A 17,989-nucleotide genomic window follows, 5' to 3' on the forward strand; every position below is an offset into this window, starting at 1 on the left:
ATCATTAGGCAAAGGTTGAAGCTAAAGCCAAGAATATCTTATTACTGAACCAAAAGCAGCAGACCTATAAGGAACACCTGCTACATCAAAACTACATTTGATGAAATGATGAGCCACCTGGGAGGAAGTCCCTAACAGGGAAGGAGCAGAAGTTTTACCCAAAGAGTCTGGATGATCAGATATAACCGGACAAGTCTGGGAGAGGACAGCCAACACATACCTGGACATGACATATGGGTCTGATAAGAGACCTAAAAGCCAAGGTAGCTGATTTGTAAACCTTTTTACCTATCCTTTCAATGGTTGTACTGCCTTTATCAGAAGGCAGTAACCTGGGCAAAGGAAGCAGTTGAGAGAGCTTTTCAGAGGCTACAGACACCACTGAGGGGTCAGCAACAGAACACTTGTACAAAAACGTACAGTGCTTAGACACCCTATAAAACCTACAAGGTTTCTTGGGAGCAGGGGACTGAGAATTCAGAACTTTAGAGGCATTGGAAAATGCATCTAATAAAGCAGCCAAAACAGGAGGAACAGCAGAAGGTTTAGGAGATTCCAACTGCAACAACTCATAGTACCTCTTAAGAATCTCAGAGACCTAAGAACAATCCCATTTAAAGAAACCCATCATCCTGGAGATTATGTCCTCAAAAAATCCCTTCAAATGGAGTATCAGGACTGGTAGATTCTTCTTCCTCTGACCCATAGTCCAAAGTAGAAGGAATTTGAGATGAGTACCTCATCAGAATCCAAACCCTCTTCCGAGGAATCCTATTCCCTGGGTCTTTTAAGAAAAGTAGAGGACCAAGGGGGAGCTGGAACAGAAACACCCTGAGAGATTTCAGTGCTATTGAGGCATTAAACAAACCCTGACTGAAGGCCTGCCACTCACTCTGTGGATCCCTAGGAGCAGGGGAAAAGTACAGTTGTGTACACTTACCATAAATGTAGATGTTCGAGTGTATTCACTGTTGCAGTCATTACATTTGGGTAATTTGCTGGCAGGTTGCCCTCACTCGGCCTGAATAACAAAGTCTTGGGTCCCGAGTCAGTTGCTGTCTCCTCTTCCATGATGTCAGGTCATCAGGGGTATAAAATGCAGTCGACACCATTTTAATTAGTTTTTCTTGCCCCAGATATCAGGTGCCCCCCAAATGGAGAGCAAAAATATATAAACTATAAATATAAATAAATGCACCTTAGAAACATAAAATGTACCTTCAACTAAAAGAAAATACACCACAAAGGCTTTTAAGTATAGTGAAGGAAAGAAAAGGTATAGAATGGGAGATGGCGGGTGGGTAACCTGGACTGCAACAGTGAATACACTCGAACATCTACATTTATGGTACATGTACACAACTGTACTATGTTCTTCGTGTTTCACTGTTGTAGTCATTACATTTGGGTAGAATTCCAAAGCTATGGATGGGAGGATGGAACTAAACAGCATTAGGAGCAGCTATAAGGCCCTGCAGGACTGCAGTGGCAAAGCCTGCCCTAGATTTAGAGAAGAGAGGTAAATGATAATGCTTTGTGAATGTATGAACAGAGCTCCAAGTAGCAGCTTCTAGAATGTCTTTGGTTGGGACACCTCTGAGAAAAGCTGCTGAAGTAGAGGCAGCCCTGGTGGAATGGGATCTGATCCCCTTGGGCACAGGTTTACCATGGTTCAAATAGCAGAAACGAATGCAGTGGCTTATCCATTTAGAAATAGTCTGCTTTGATATAGCCTTCCCCTCTGATCCTGCAGCAAATGCTACTAGTAGTTGCTAAGACTTTCCTAGAGATTTTGTCCTGTTTAAGTAGAATCTTAGTTGTCTGTGCACATTCAATGAATGCAGAATCCGCTTCCCCCTTGTTCTGTGGATTTGGGAAAAAAGTTGGCAGGTGAATGGTCTGGTTAAGAGCCACATTGGACACCACTTTAGGCATAAAGAAAGGGTTGGTCCTGAGGGCCACCCTGTCCAGATAAAATATAATGAAAGGCTCCACTGCCATGAGAACCTGTAGTTCTGAATCCCTTCTAGCTGAAGTGACTGCCAAAAGAAAAGTTGTCTTCCAAGATAGAAATTTTATATCCGCAGTAGCTGCTGGTTCAAAAGGAGGCAGGGTGAGTTTTTCCAGCACAAAATTGAGGTCCCGTGCAGGAGTTGGTGCTCTCCTGGGAGGCCTTAAAATTTTGGCCCCTCTGAGATACTGCTTTAGCAGTGGATGAGAAAAGAGGGAAGGCTCTATGTTGTAATGAGCCGAGATGGCAGAGGCATGTATTTTTATTGAAGAAAAGGATAGGCCCTTGTCAAGCATCTCAGTTAAGTATTGTAAAATCTGAGGAATATTGGGCCTTGCTGTGTCTATTCCTTGTGCTTAGTTCCAAGCACAGAATCTCTTCCATTTATCAGCATAAGATTTTCTGGTACTAGGCCTTCTGGCTTCCAAAATGACATCCATCACAGGTTTACTGAGAGGTGTGGTTTGAATAATTAGTTGATGAGCCATGCTGCAAGATTCATAGTTTGGAGCCGAGTGTGCAGAATTTGATAGTTCTGCTGAGACAGTAGATGAGGTGTTTGAGGCAAGTACCACGGAGGAAGGTGTGACATGCTCCTTAGAAGCAGGTACCAGTGTTGGCGAGGCCAGTCCGGAGCAATTAGAATAATTTTTGTTTTTTCCTGTCTGACTTTTAGTAAGACCTTGGAGAGTAGAGTCAGAGGGGGAAAGGCATAGACTGATAGGTTTGTCCAGCTGAAGGATAGAGCATCCACTTTCCATGCTTTTTTGAGATGAGTTCTTGTGCAGAATTTGCCCAACTGATAGTTTTGGGGAGAGGCAAATAGTGTTAACATGCTGAAAATTTGTGGATCCAGTTTCCATTTGTGTGGGTCCATAAGATTTCTGCTTGGGTCGTCTGCCAGAGTATTTTGCTTTCCTGGCAGGAATTGAGCTTGAAGATGTATTTGGTAAGTCAAGGCTGTGTTCCACAAGGCCATGGCTAGTCTGCAAAGGGGGTAGGAATGTGTACCCCCCTGCTTGTTTATGTACCACATAACTGTGGTGTTGTCCATCTTTACCAGTAGTTGCCCTGGATGAAGTAAGTCCTTGAAGACTGTCAGAACAGCATTCCGAACAGCTAGCATTTCTTTCTGGTTGATATGCAGATGCATTTGGTTTGGGCTCCATTTGCCCTGAATGCATCTCCCTGCCAGGTGGGCCCCTCAAGCATAATCTGATGCATCTGTAGTTAGGGTTTGGGTGTCAGGGGGTAGAGTGAATGACAGTCCCTTGTTTTGGTGATATGTCTTTGCCCACCAAAGAAACTCCTGTTGTAGGCAGGGAATGAGAGGAATCATTGTTTCCAAGCTGTGACAATGTTGACTCCATAAACTTTTTAGGTACTATTGAAGTTTCCTCATATGCAGTCTCGCATATGGAATTAGTAGAATGCAGGATGCCATGAACCCCAAAGCCTGCAGAATTTGTCTTGCAGATAACTGGGTTTTTGTTGCCATTTGATTGAAGTATGTTGTCAACTGTATTTGTTTGTCTGGAGTGAGGTAAGCCATATGGGCAGTTGTATTCAAGCTTGCACCCAGGAATGTAATTATTTGAAAGGGTACCAGTTGTGATTTATTTTCATTTATGGTGTACCCTAGGCATGCTAGAAGCCTTTTTACAAATGCCAGATGTTGAAGAAGAGTATCCTTGTCTTCTGCCTGAATTAGACAATCATCCAGATAAGGATACATTTGAATGTTTCTTTGTCTGCAGAATGCAATTACTGGTGCCAGGCACTTTGTAAAGACCCTGGGCACAGTAGATATGTCAAAGGGCAGTGCAGAGAATTGGTAATTCAAAAAACCTGCTTTGAAGCAGAGGTATCTTCTGCAAGATTCCTTTATTGGGATATGCAGGTATGCCTCTTTTAAGTCTACAGTTACTAACCAAGCATTCTTGCCTAGCATAGGCAGTAGCTGTTGTAAAGTCAACATTTTGAATTTTGGAATGTCCAGGAATGTGTTCAGAATCGATAAGTCCAGTATTGGACACCATGAATTGCCTTTTCTGGGTACCAGGAACTGTCTCGAATAAAATCCTTGTCCTTTTTCCTTTTCTGGTACTGGTTGAATAGCCCCCATATCCATGAGGGACACAACTTGTTTCTGGGCCTCTGCCCACTGGTTTTGTGGGAGATCCGGCCATCCATTCGGGAAATGAAATCTGTACCCCTGGGATATTATGTTTAATACCCACTTGTCCTGGGATATTAACTGCCAATTTCGAGCATGAAGTGCTAGTTTTCCCCCCAAGGGGGTTGCCAAAAGATAAGTGCTTGGAAATGGTAGAGGAAAATCATTGAGACTGCTTACTGTAAGGTTGTGCTTTGTTACCTCCAGATTTGGAGGTGGAGGCACCCCATTGCTTTGACCTGTAAGATCCCTGTGATTGATATCTGGAGCCTTTAGAGTGCCTGGGTTTGCCCTGAGTGGCTCTGTTGGACACAGGAAAGTACCAGTTTTTAGTAGGCCAGTGCCTACTGAACCTGGGTGGCTGCACTTGCAAGAAATCTTATACAGTTTGCATAGATTTAGCTTTGTCTTCCGTTTTCTTTAAAACCTCTTCTGCCTTATTACCAAACAGAGTATCATGCTGCAAAGGGGCATCCAACAATTTAGCTTTAACATGATCAGGCAGATTTTGCTCCTTGAGCCAGGCATGCCTTCTTATCACAGATACAGTAATGGCGGCCCTACAAGAGGCCTCCAAGGAATCAAAACCACATGCAAAGTATGCTTTCAAACCTGTTCTGTTGAATGCAATAAATCCTGTAACTCCTTATTTTCCACACAATCAGAAATCAACATCATTTTCTGTTTCAGTAAGCCCATAACATGCTGCTGATATTTAAGCATATGAAACTGGCAGTTTAAAGCCCTGATTGCCAAGGTTGCAGATGTATAAACCTTCTTACTCCATCTATCCAGTGCCCTGGAATCTTTATCAGAAGGGGTAGGATTTTTGGCTGTAGAAGCCTTTACACCCTTGGGACTCTGAGAAATAGTCTCAGGATCAGCAGCAGGATTTTTGAAAAGAAATTTGTGGGAGTCAGGCACAGTGTAATATCTGTCTGGCTTACTAGGAGCCGGAGGCAGGGAATCAGGAGCCATTCTTGATTCCGAGAACACATCATCAACAATGTCTAAAACAGGAGGTATTTCCAAAGGTCTACGCTGAGGAAGAAGAAGGAAATCCCTAAGCCTCTTTTTTGATTCAAAGAAGTCCTGACTCTCCCAGTGAAAGTGTTCCCCTAAAGTAAGCAAAGTCTCTCCAAAAGAGTAATCCTCAGGTGGTGATGCAGATGGTATGGATTCCTCTGCATCTGAATCCTCATATGGTGGAATAGAAAGTTCCTGATTGGAAGAGGAATCAGAAGAAATGGAAACCTGATCTGAAGATTCATAATCAGTGCCTTGCCTAGGCCTCTTAGCAGTGGGGGGTTGGGAACTCCTGATCAAGGTAATTAAATCCTCAGCCATTTTGATCATTTGTTTTTTAGGCATAGGGGCCTGAGCATGTGGCTCATGCATCAGTTTTTTAGACATAGAAGTTGTTTTTGACTTTGTTTTTGTTGATGGTGTCGGTTTAATATAAAAATGTTAAGGCCTGAAAACACCCTCAAAAGCCGGTGCCTGCTCAGCGGCTCTGGACCCATCCAAGGGAGAGAGATCCTCTGGTTCAATACTTTGTGAATATCGCAGCATACCGGACTCCGAATGGGTCTTGGTAGAGGCCTGCGACTCAAAAGTAGCGGGTATCAGGGGATGCGAAAGCACCTCACTGAGTACCAGCGAATCAGCAACTGGCTTAGGAGAAGCTTCTTCATCGGTTTTGGACCTCGACGGTCTGTGTCTGTCTTTTTCCTTGCGTTTTCTGTGAACTCCGGTAGTCGGATTGCTAACTGACGACATTTCAGGATAGTTAAATCTTAAGCCAAAATATTTAGAATCAAAAATATATCGACGCTTAATAGTGCGTTGGTTAAATTTAGCACAAAGCCGACAGCAAGGCACGTTGTGATCAGGGCCTAGGCAAGGAATACAGTACAAATGAAAATCCTTATGTGGTATTTGCTTCCCACAAGTAATGCAATTATTAACTTTTAATGACATCGGTAAGGAGCAAGAAAAAGTTTCCCCAATGGGGTACTTAGCTTTAGTTTGAAGACTTTGGTTCTGAAACTCGAAAATGAAAATTTCAGGAGTCGGCCGACTGGCACTTGTGAACTGCTTCTGCTTCGGGCACCGTGCAGCAAGAAAGACTGATTAAAATGGCATCGGCTGCATGTTTTATACCCCTGACAACCTGATGTCATGGAAGAGGAGACAGCAACCGACGGAGGACCCAAGACTTTGTTATTCAGGCCGACTGAGGGCAACCTGCCAGCAGATTACCTAAATGTAATGACTGCAACAGTGAAACACGAAGAACATCATGTTTAATTTTTTGTTTTTTTCTTCAATGGGACGTCTGCCTTATAAAACTTAGAAGGCTCTGATCCAAGATTGCATTAAATAATAGCTGTAGGGACAACTTCTCGACTAAAATCTGAGGAACACCCCTAGGCCCCTTGGAAATGATCAACCATGCCCCCCCCCTACTGTCAGAAACAGATGTCTGCAAAGCCTCAACAAATGTGCTTAAAGCCAGATCTCTGCCAGCCTCCAACCTGGTAATGGCAGAGGAATCTGACAACTAAGCTGGGCAAACCTCCGAGTATTCACTCACCTCAGGATAAAAGTCCAGTGGAGGCTGAACAGCGGAAGATTCCAGCCTAGGCTTCTGGGCTTTCTTCTTCCCTAACAGCTGTCCCTCAGGACGGGAAGTCCCCTCCATCGTATCTTTCACAAAAAATTTAAGTCGCTGATTCTCAAGATACAGTGCCAAAGAAAAAAAGTCTACTATACAAAGTTTTAGGTACAAAAGCCTGACAAATGGAACAGAATATATGGTCATGCGAGGCTCCAAGGGAAAACAGACACTGTTTGTGGTAGTTTTTATGGGGAATCAGTCTCTCACACTGGCATTTCCCCTTCTTGAATGACATAAAACCCCACAAGCAACAAAAAGACAAGTAAAAAAGGAACCCCAATAGGACACTGATCTGCAACCGCTCAGTAACCAACAACGGAATATTAAGTGTTCAGACCGACAATCAAGAGATGGCATTCGGACTGGCAGCAAAGAAGTTCAGAGAAGGGTATGTCCAGACTTCACCTTTATGCCCTACTCTATTTAAGAAGCATATGTGTGATGTATGGCATACCTTAAAGCAGCCTCAGGCTTTGGTATACTGACCTGACATCGGCTGCCCCAGGTAGGGATTCCCTAATGTTGTGAATACTGCAACAATGAAATGGAAGGACATCTTGTGGTACTCAATTACTGGACTTCCAGTTCCGACACAGAATTGTAATTGGTCACTTCCTCAACTGATAATTAAATGCCAGATTCTGGTACTCTTAATGCAAACTCTTATCTGATAGCTGAGGAACAATGCATTTTGGAACTTACAGGTGTTGGTAGTGAAAGTGTAGAACACCAGACCACACTGGTTAACTTCAGCTTAAGAATTCTTACCAAGAGATTCACAGATTCAATGACATCGATGAAAACTTCATTCTTGCGATACTTAAGTCCCTCAGATCGCCAGGAGACTGCATTAGTAACAGTAGGAGGTGGACGCGGAGCACCGATTTCCAGCTTGTGGCCCTGCTGAGTGATGTACCTGCCAGCAGTATGAAGTAATATTATTATTCTCACAATGACTCAGCAGCACTGTTACTCAAATGCAAGAATCAAAATTACTTCCAGCACTTATGTATTACTCATTATATTACTGCTGTCAACTAATTTTAAAAATGCTTGCTAAAGTGAAACATCAATTTATGAACTGTACAGCAACAAAAAACAAAATATGGAATAGTCCAAATGAAAGCATGCAATTTCACTCAATTCTGGAAAGCAAAATCACAGAGCCTTTGTGTAGGGAGGAACGGGGGCTGATCAAAAAACATAAAATGAATGCATAGAACAGTCATAAATAAACTACAGAAAGCAGTGTCCACTCAGCAGATGAATTTATTCTGAATTGCAACATTATACACAACAGAGGTTGACTAGTTACATATTTTAAAAATACTAAAGCTGTCCCAAGATTTAGTTTCGTGTTTTACCTAATACTGCTGCAAAGATGCTTGTGTCAATGGGAAAAGCAGTTCTTTGGCAAAGTATTCCAGGCTGATGACATATGTAAACACCTTTTTTCTCAAACCTAAAAGTACAATGCTATAAACCAATAGGCCACTGTTTTCTGCCCCAGGTGTGTGGTACACATTTTACATACGGACTGAGTCTTAACGAAATGAACTGCCAAGTCAGAAAAAAAGAATAGTGAATACATCTGACAAATATTCCTGCAGCTAATTTATAGTAAACAATCCTATTAGAATGAGCAAGGCAGCATTGTATGAGTGCACAACACTATCAAACAAAGAAAAAAATATATAACTGAAAGAAGTAAAAAAAAAAAAAGTGTAGCATACTCAGATATATACATTTTAGAAACAAACCTGAACACTTTCAGTCAGCCTTTGCCTGCCTGCAGAACCTATTTTCCTTTCTAGCCTTCATCTCTTTACCTACAAGACTATGTCTTGAGGTAGAGATTCATCAGATTTAATCTTCTGATGCAATAAGGTACAAATACCTTTCATTTTATTACACTGCAAAGTTTTATGAGCCAGCAGCTTCCACCATTCTTTAATCCCCATGCTAAAAACTACTGCTCGGACCAATAAAGCTAAGAAAACTATGCCTAGTGTGCCAAAAAGTACAATACAACACAGTGAATACTAATAATGAGCACTTTAGTAAGCTGTACTATTTCCACTGAATGCATGCATTCAGAAATAAATGAAGCACAGCTCTTAGCTCAGATGTATACCACAATATTATGGCATAAAGTAAATAGCTGTGATCCCAGCTACCGCACTGATCACTCCCTACATAGGCATTTTGTTATTCTGCCCTTTTAGCATGCATAAATGAGAGGGCAGTGGGGCGGGGATGCATTGGTGCTTCTGTATCATTGCCTGTTTCCACCAGAGTATGCTATACTGTGTAGTTGCTCTGGCATCAAAGGGTATACAAAGTAGGTTTCATGTCAACTCCCCAAAGGTGATTTCAGTGACTGTCATGTATGACAAGTAAAATCACTGAAAACATTTTTGTGATGGGGGGGAGGGGCGAAAAAAATCCCCTTGCAACCCACATCCTTAAATATACCAACTCCATGGTCACACAACAGTGAGCAAAAGTGAAAAGTCCTTTAGCATTTTAAGTGATTTCAGACATTTTGCTTCAAACAAACAGCACTCAATGAAAGAACCTTCAAAAAGCTGGCAGGCACTATATGCATAAATAAACTGTGTAAGCAGCTTATTCATGAATTTCTAAGTTATACCACAGTAAGTAGTAACAGCACTGAAAGCATTCTCTCCTAGACATCGGCACAACACAGAACATAACAGAAGTTGAGCTGTTGAAAGATGAAAAGAGGACCTTATAGTTACAGCCGGCCTCAGGCATAGGCCAACTAGTTGGTCACCTAAGGTGCCACTTTGGCAGGGGCGATTTTCCAGTAATCTGGATGGTGCAGGTAAACTAGGGTGGGGGCACCAGATGGTGTCTGAGGGGTGCTGTGGAGACCTTATGCCTAGGGCACCAGTTGGCCAAAGGCCATCCCTGCCTATACTACACACAAGCACTAAGCATAACAGAAGTTGGGGTTCTAAGACAGGAGATACAAGATAGACTAAAAATAATCACACAGTAAAACAAAAGTTGGAGTCATGCACAAGGAAAAGCAGTCTACCCCAGTCACAAGTGCTAAAAGACAACAGAATATGAGGTTGTGAGACAAGTGAGTGGGGCTACCCTACTTAATCACATTAATTTGTAACACAGGAGTATGACATGGGATGGAGGCTACCACACACAACAATGCATGCTTTCAAAACTTTCAATCACAGGGTTTATGAAGCTGTGGGGAAGAACTACTTGTACAGTGAAACATTAAGTTTAGTATTACAAGAAGTGAGTGAGGCAGAAATGGGATTACCTTAAACACCAGCATTAACTTTCAGTACTACGGGTGGGCACAAAGTGGAAGAGGAATTTGACTCAGCACAATGCTTTAATCAACAGCTGGAGAGTCAGAGTACATGTTAAATGCCACAGTTGATGTGTGGGAGATATATGCACTGCATGTGGAACACTATGGAGAAGGTGCCTCCAAGTGTTTGGATCAGGATAGCCAGCCTGAGTATATACAGTACAGTTGCATAGGTAAACTTACTGTAACAGCAAACTTTCAAATGATCAGTGCTGCAGTAGCCTTATGTATATGGGTTACATCCTGCATAGGATATAACAGGCAGATATTTTCCAAAAAGTACAGTTTTGTACCTACCATAAATGTAGATGTTCGAGTGTTCACCCTGCTGCAGTCATCACACTTGGGTAATCCTGTCGTCAGGCGGTCACGCAGTCGGCCAGAATTCCAAAGTCTTGGTCCGGCGTCAGTCGCTGTCGCTTCTTCCCTGACGTCAGTGCATCTGACACCATTTTCTTCAGTTTTTCTTGCCCCAGATGTCAGGTGCCCCCAAAAAGGTGGTCAGTAATTAGTACCAATTTAAGAAATTTTAGCACAAACACAAAATCCCTCCAGCTATAAGCAAATACATCAGGAAGGTATTGTAGAGATTTAGCCAGTTAGATCAGAGGGGATGGAGGGAGGGTAACCTGGACTGCAGCAGGGTGAACACTCGAACATCTACATTTATGGTAGGTACAAAACTGTACTATGTTCATCGTGTTACCCTGCTGCAGTCATCACACTTGGGTAGAATCCCAAAGCTAAGGATGGGTGGAGGAGTCATAGAGGGTTACAGGAGGCTAGAAGGCCCTGCAGAACTGCAGTGGCAAAGCCAGCCCTAATCTTAGAGTAAAGTGGTAAGTGATAGTGTTTGGTAAAGGTGTGTACTTAACTCCAAGTTGCAGCTTCCAAAATCTCCTTGATTGGAACCCCCCTGAGGAAGGCTATAGATGTAGTTGTTGGCCTGGTGGAATGGGGCCTAATGGTAGTAGGAACTGGTTTTCCATGATGGATGTAGTAAAAATGAATGCAATGTCCTATCCATTTGGAAATGGTTTGCTTTGATACAGCCTTCCCTTGTGAAGCTGTAGCATAGGATACAAAGTCAGATTTTCTGAAAACCTTAGTTTTATCCAAGTAGTAACGTAGTTGCCTGTGAATGTCCAAGGAATGCAGGAGTCTTTCTCCTTTGTCCTGTGGATTTGGGAAGAAGGTGGGTAAGTGGATGGTTTGATTTAAAGCCACACTGGAAACCACCTTAGGCATGAAGGAAGGATTAGTTCGCAGAGAGACTCTGTCTTGATGGAAAATGATGAAAGGTTCCACTGCCATTAGTGCCTGCAGCTCTGAGACTCTTCTGGCTGAAGTTACTGCTAGCAGCAGAGCAGTCTTCCATGATATAAACTGTAGATCTGCAGAGAAAGCTAGTTCAAGGGAGGTAGCGTAAGTTTTTCCAGAACAAAATTGAGGTCCCATGTTGGTGTAGGTGCTCTCCTGGGGGAGGGCTAATGTTTTTTGTCCCTCTGAGGAACTGCCTTAGAAGTGGATGTGAAAATAAGGGTGGATCCGTGTTGTAGTGAGCTGAAACAGCTGATGCATGGATTGTAATGGAAGAAAAATAAAGTCCTTTGTGCAACATCTCAGTTAAATACTGTAGTATCTGAGGCATGTGAGGCTGAAGTGTATTTTGTCCTTTAGCTTGGTTCCATGCGCAAAACCTTTTCCATTTGTCCGAGTAGGCCTTTCTGGTGCTGGGCCTCCTAGCTTCCAGAATAACATCCATAACTGCTTGGGAAAGAGGAGCTGGCTGGATGGTTAGGAGATTTGCCATGCAGCCAGATTTAAGGTTTTGAGCTGGCTGTGTAGAATCTGATTGTTTTGCTGTGTGAGCAAATGGGCAATTTGTGGTAAAATCCAAGGTGGGCCCTGTGCCATATTCCTTAATAGTGGGTACCAATGCTGGCGTGGCCAGTCTGGGGCTATGAGAATCAGTCGTGGTCTCTCCTTTCTGACTTTCAGAAGCACCTTTGCGAGGAGAGGCAATGAAGGGAAGGCACATACTGTCAGGTTTTTCCAACTGAATGAGAGTGCGTCCACTTTCCAAGCTTGATGGTGAAGTGCTCTTGTACAAAATTTTTTTCAGCTGATAGTTGTGGGGGCTGGCAAACAGGTCTATGTCTGGGAGGCCCCATTTTTGAGTTATCATTGTAAATACTTGTAGATCCAGTTTCCACTCGTGAGGATCCATGATGTTTCTGCTGAGGTCGTCTGCCAATGTGTTCTTTTTTCCTGGCAGGAATTGAGCTTGTAACTGAACTTGGTAAGCCAGTTCTGTGTTCCACAAGGTCATTGCTTGCCTGCATAGAGGGTAGGAGTGTGTACCCCCTTGTTTGTTTATGTACCACATTACTGTGGTGTTGTCCATCCTTATTGTAAGTTGTCCTGGATGTAATAGATTCTTGAAGGCTGTCAGAGCATTCTGTACAGCTAGCATCTCTTTTTGATTGATGTGCAGATTCCTTTGATCTGCAGTCCATATGCCTTGAACGCACTGTCCTGCCATGTGTGCCCCCCAGGCGTAGTCCGATGCATCTGTTGTCATAGTTTGCCTGGCTGGGGGCAAGGTGAAAGGCTGACACTTGTTGAGGTGACATGCCTGTGACCACCATAGAAACTCCTGTTGTAGGCAGGGAATGAGAGATATCATTGTGTCCAAGCTGTGGCTGTGTTGAGACCATACACTTGATAGGTACCACTGTAATTTCCTCATATGCAGCTTTGCAAATGGTATTAGTAGAATGCAAGATGCCATGAAGCCCAAGGCCTGCAGAATATTTCTTGCAGGGAGTTGGGTCTTTGTTGCCATTGTTTTGAAATATTGAGTCAGTTGTAGTAGTTTGTCTGGCATCAGATAAGCCTTCTGGGCCGTTGTATTCAAGCTGGCACCCAGGAATGTCATATTTTGTGAGGGTACTAGTTTTGATTTCTTTTCGTTTACTGTGTACCCTAGGCAACTTAGAAGATGTTTTACAAAAGCCAGATGTTGTAAGAGGATGTCCTTACTTTCTGTTTGGATGAGGCAGTCGTCCAGGTATGGGTATATTTGAATTCCTCTTTGTCTGCAGTATGCAATTACTGGTGCCAGGCATTTTGTGAAGACCCTGGGTGCAGTGGATAAGCCAAAGGGCAGTGCAGAGAATTGGTAATGGGTTGAACCTGCAATGAAACGGAGGTATCTTCTGCAACTTTGTCTGATAGGAACATGCAGGTATGCCTCCTTGAGGTCCAACGTTACTAGCCATGCTTTCTTGCCCAACATGGGAAGAAGCTGCTGTAGTGTTAGCATCTTGAATTTGGGTACTTGTAAGAAGGTGTTTAGAATTGAAAGGTCCAGAACTGGTCTCCAGGCCTTGCTCCCGTGTAGGTACCAGTTGAATGGCTCTCATGTCCATGAGAGCTGTAATTTTTTATGCCTCTGCCCATTGACTTTGTGGCAGGTTTGGCATTCCTCTTTTCATTGGCAAGGTGTGGAAATGGAATCTGTATCCTCGTGAAATTATGTCTAGGACCCATTTGTCCTTTGTGACAATGTTCCAGTTGTCTGAAAAAAGTGTGAGTTTTCCTCCCAAGGGAGCTGCCAAGAGAGTGTTGCTTGGCCAGATGAGATGCAAGTCATTGAGTTTGCCTTCTAGCAGTTTGGGGCCTGTCTTCTCCTCCCTTCTGTGTTGCAGTGCCCCATTGTCGAGGTCTGTATTGGGCTTGTGGTTGTCCTCTGCCTTCTGGACGTCTGTCTTTACCCCTCTGTGGTCTGTCAGTAGCTGGAAAGGACCAATTTTTTTGTTGGCCAATTTCTGCTGAAGCTAGGGGGCTGTATCTGTAGAAAATCTTTGACTGTCTACATAGATTTTGCCTTATCCTCCATTTTCTTTAAGACTTCTTCTGCTTTAACTCCAAATAGAACATCCTGCTGTAAGGGAGCATCTAGAAGCTTTGCCTTAACATGATCAGGCAGAGTTTGTTCCTTTAACCAAGCATGTCTACGTATAACAGACCCAGTGACAGCTGCTCTGCAGGAAGCCTCCAAGGACTCAAACCCACATTGTAAAGTATGTGTGCCCACCTGTTCAGTTGCATGCAACAGATCCTGCATTTCTTTCAATTCATTCTGTTGAGGGAGTGTGCTCATTTTTTGTCTCAATTGAGGCATAAGAAATTGCTGATATTTTAGCATATGAAATTGGCAATTTAGTGCTCTCATAGCTAGAGTGGCTGAGGTGTAAACCTTTTTCCCCCACCTGTCAAGTGCTCTGGAGTCCCTTAGAGAGGGTACAGGATTTTTTGCCATAAAAGCCTTAACCCCTTTGGGACCCTGGGAGATAGTCTCTGGATCAGCAACAGGGCGTTTATAAAGGAATCTGTGGGAGTCAGGCACTCTATAGTATCTGTCTGGTTTGGCTGGAGCAGGAGGAAGAGAATCTGGGTTCAAACTAGATTCTAAGTAAACATCATCCACAATATCTAAAACTGGGGGGATGGCAAGTGGTCTGTGCTGAGGGAGTAAAATAAACTCTCTGAGCCTTTTCTTAGAGTCAGAGTAGTCCTGACCTTCCCAGTGAAAATGTTCCCTCATAGTGTGTAAAGTTTCCCCAAAGGAGTAATCTTCAGGAGGAGAAGCTGAGGGAATAGAATCCTCAGCATCAGAATCTTCATAAGGGGAAAAGGAGTAATCTTGGTCCTCAGAGGAGCCTGAGGAAATAGACACTTGTTCAGAGGAGGCATAATCTTCCTCTTGTTTAGGCCTTTTGTCGGGTGGGGGTTGGGAACCCCTGATTAAAGAGATCAAATCTCCAGCCATTTTAAGCATCTGTTTCTTAGGCAAGGGGCCTTGAACTGGAGACTGAAGTGCAGTCTTTTTTGGTTTAATAGGAGTCTTAAGCTTAGGATACGTTTTTATGGTGAGCGTCGTCAGTCTGAAGATGCCTTCAGAAACCGAAGGTGTTTCTGCAGCACCGACATCTCTTTCTGTAGTATCGTCGGTACAGGCTAAACAAGATGGCTGCATCGGCCTAGCGCTCTCAGTCAGAGGCTCCAAGCGGTCTCAGGTTCCAAATCTGCGGTAGTCAGGGGCTGCATCAGAGCCTCACTGAAGACTGATGAACCGGAGACCTGTCCAGCCGAGGCCTCGGAGTCTGGCTTGGGTCTAGGCTGCCTGTCCTTATCCTTGCATTTTTTGTGCACGCCGGTAGTCGGTTGCTTCGACGGCATCGTATAGTTAAATTTTCTACCGAAGTAGTGTCATGCGAAATCAAAGCGTTTTTTTATAGTACGCTTATTAAATCTAGCACAAAAACGACAATCAGTGACATCGTGGTCTGGGCCTAGGCAAGGTATGCAGTAAGAATGAAAATCCTTATGAGGTATTTGCTTCCCACAAGAAATACAATTGTTAACTTTTTCTGACATCGGTCTGAGGCAAGAAAAGTTTCCCCAATGGGGTACTTAGCTTTATTGAAGACTTCAGATCTGAAATTCAACTTCGAAAATCTCAGGAGTCGGCCGACCGGCACTTGCGAACTGCTTCTGCTTCGGGCACCGCACGGCAAGAAAGACTGAAGAAAATGGCATCGGATGCATTATTTATACCCCTGGCGCACTGACATCAGGGAAGAAGCGACAGCGACCGATGCTGGACCAAGACTTTGGAATTCTGGCCGACTGCGGGACCACCTGACGACAGGATTACCCAAGTGCGATGACTGCAGCAGGGTAACACGATGAACATCTTAAGGGTACCTTCCACACACCAAAACCATTAATAAGCTCAAGCTGACCTGACTAAAAAGACTGGTGCCAAGCTCTTCAGAGCTTTCATGCCAACTGAGAGAGGGAGGCAAAGCCTTGAGAACACACTGCTAGGAATAGAAAGTGTCCACACCCTGTTAAAAATACACCAAAAAACAAGGGGGATGGATGAAGTAAATAGCTACAGCAGCAGCGATCATTCAAACATCTACTGATATGGTACGTTTAGTTACACAACTGTACTATGTTTTTCATATCAATCACTGCTACAGTAGCCTAAGGTACATGAGTAGATTACCACAGTTTGGAATAACTGGGAGGTGGAAGGTCCAGGAGCTCTGGGAGAAGAGTGTCCTAAGCAAAGCCTGACCTAGACCTGAAGAAGGAATCTAGGTTATAGTGCTTTGTAAAGTATATGCAGAGGATCAACTTGTTGCTTCTAGTATACTTCTAAAGTCCAACCCTTTCTAAAAAGCCAGAGATGAAGACAAGGCCCTGGTAGAATGTGCCTTGTTCCTGTCGGGAACAGTTTTGTTGTGTGGGAATAACAAAAGGTTAATAAACCGAGGCAACCATTTTGAAACGGTCTGCTTTGACATAGATTATCCCTTCTTCTTACCTTCACAAGAAATGAACAAATGACTGGAAGTTCTGAAAGATTTTGTTCTGCCAATGGTCTGTCAAGATAGTACCAGATTTGTCTGTGGACATCCAAGGTATGAAGTAGCCTTTCCCCCTCTTTATGGGGTTCAAGGAAGAACACAGTGAGATGGACAGTTTGCCTTAAATTAAACTTGGGTGACTCTTTAGGCATAAAAGGAGAATTAATTCTCAAGGAAATTCTGGAAAATGAGATAAGGAGGACCCACCATTAGAGCTCACAACTCAAGATACCTTCTTGCAGAGGGCAACCAAACAACTGTTTTCCAAGTTAAAAACCTCAAAAGTGCTAGATGGGCTAGTTCAAATGGAGCAAGTGTTAGCTTCTCTAACACAAAACTAAGATCCCAAGGAGGAGCCAATGATTTTCTTGGAGGTCTCTTGTGAAATTCTCCTTTCAAAAAAGGTTTTGACATGGGAATGCCTTGGCCAGACATGCTGAAATGGCCGACAAATGAACCTGGATGGAAAAGCAAAACAGGCCATAGGAAAGTAACTCGCACAAATATTGAGACCAGAGAAACACAAGCCCTGAGCAGCTGGTCATGCTGTTGACACCAACTAGAAAACCTTTTCCATTTAATGCATGATTTTCTACAAGAAGGCTTTCTTGCCTCCATTAGTAACTGCCACATATCCTCAGTAAACAGGTGCCTTAGAGGTATTCAGACCCTATCACTCAGGCAGTCAGTTGAAGTTGTTTGGGGTTAGGATGTATCAAACACTCCTTTTCTAAGTACATCCAGTCTGTCAGGAAACATAGGGTAATTGTTCCTGACCAACTCCAAATGAAGGAAGATCTACTGTTACCTGGGCCAGAAGGGAGTCACCACAATGATCTTGGGGGGGGGGTCCTTCTGGATCATCAGAAGTACACCTGGACATAAGTGGGAAGGGGTGAAATGCATACAGGAAAGTACAGTTGTGTAAAACCTTACCATAACAGTAGATGTCATTCCCTTCACTGTTGCATGATTCCTTACGCTAAGTAACCTTGTCAAGGGTAGCCCAATGTCCGGCCAGCATACCAAAGCCTTAGGTTGCTATAAGGAAGTCATATGTCACACATACTCCTCACTCATGGAGTAGGGCATATAGGTGACATACAGACTTACGTTCATTGGAACTGAAAAGCCCCAGGAGGAACAACAGTCCAAGGAGTAAAAGAGGAACATGTGGACCCAGAAGGAAAAAAGAAAAAGGGGGAGGGGTCTATGGCTACTGAAAAATAAAAAACCCAGACAGCAAAATATTGAACAGAAGACAGCAAAATTGACAATTACTGAAGAATTACATCACAGAAGGTCACAGCTG

General features: G+C 43.4%; 1 protein-coding gene across 1 annotated transcript in view; it reads right to left on the reverse strand.

Annotated features, from left to right (window-relative positions):
* Positions 1-17,989, reverse strand: part of LOC122813440 (AP-1 complex subunit mu-2-like) — a 1,149,616-nt gene that overhangs the window by 512,487 nt on the left and 619,140 nt on the right. Inside the window, exon 5 of the mRNA XM_044085755.1 lies at positions 7,636-7,783. Within this exon, the coding sequence (XP_043941690.1) occupies positions 7,636-7,783 (148 nt within the window). The remainder of the gene's footprint in view (positions 1-7,635; positions 7,784-17,989) is intronic.

Source organism: Protopterus annectens, chromosome 10.part0 (assembly GCF_019279795.1).
Source record: "Protopterus annectens isolate FY-2018-M chromosome 10.part0, PAN1.0, whole genome shotgun sequence".
In the NCBI taxonomy this organism is placed as follows: domain Eukaryota; kingdom Metazoa; phylum Chordata; order Ceratodontiformes; family Protopteridae; genus Protopterus; species Protopterus annectens.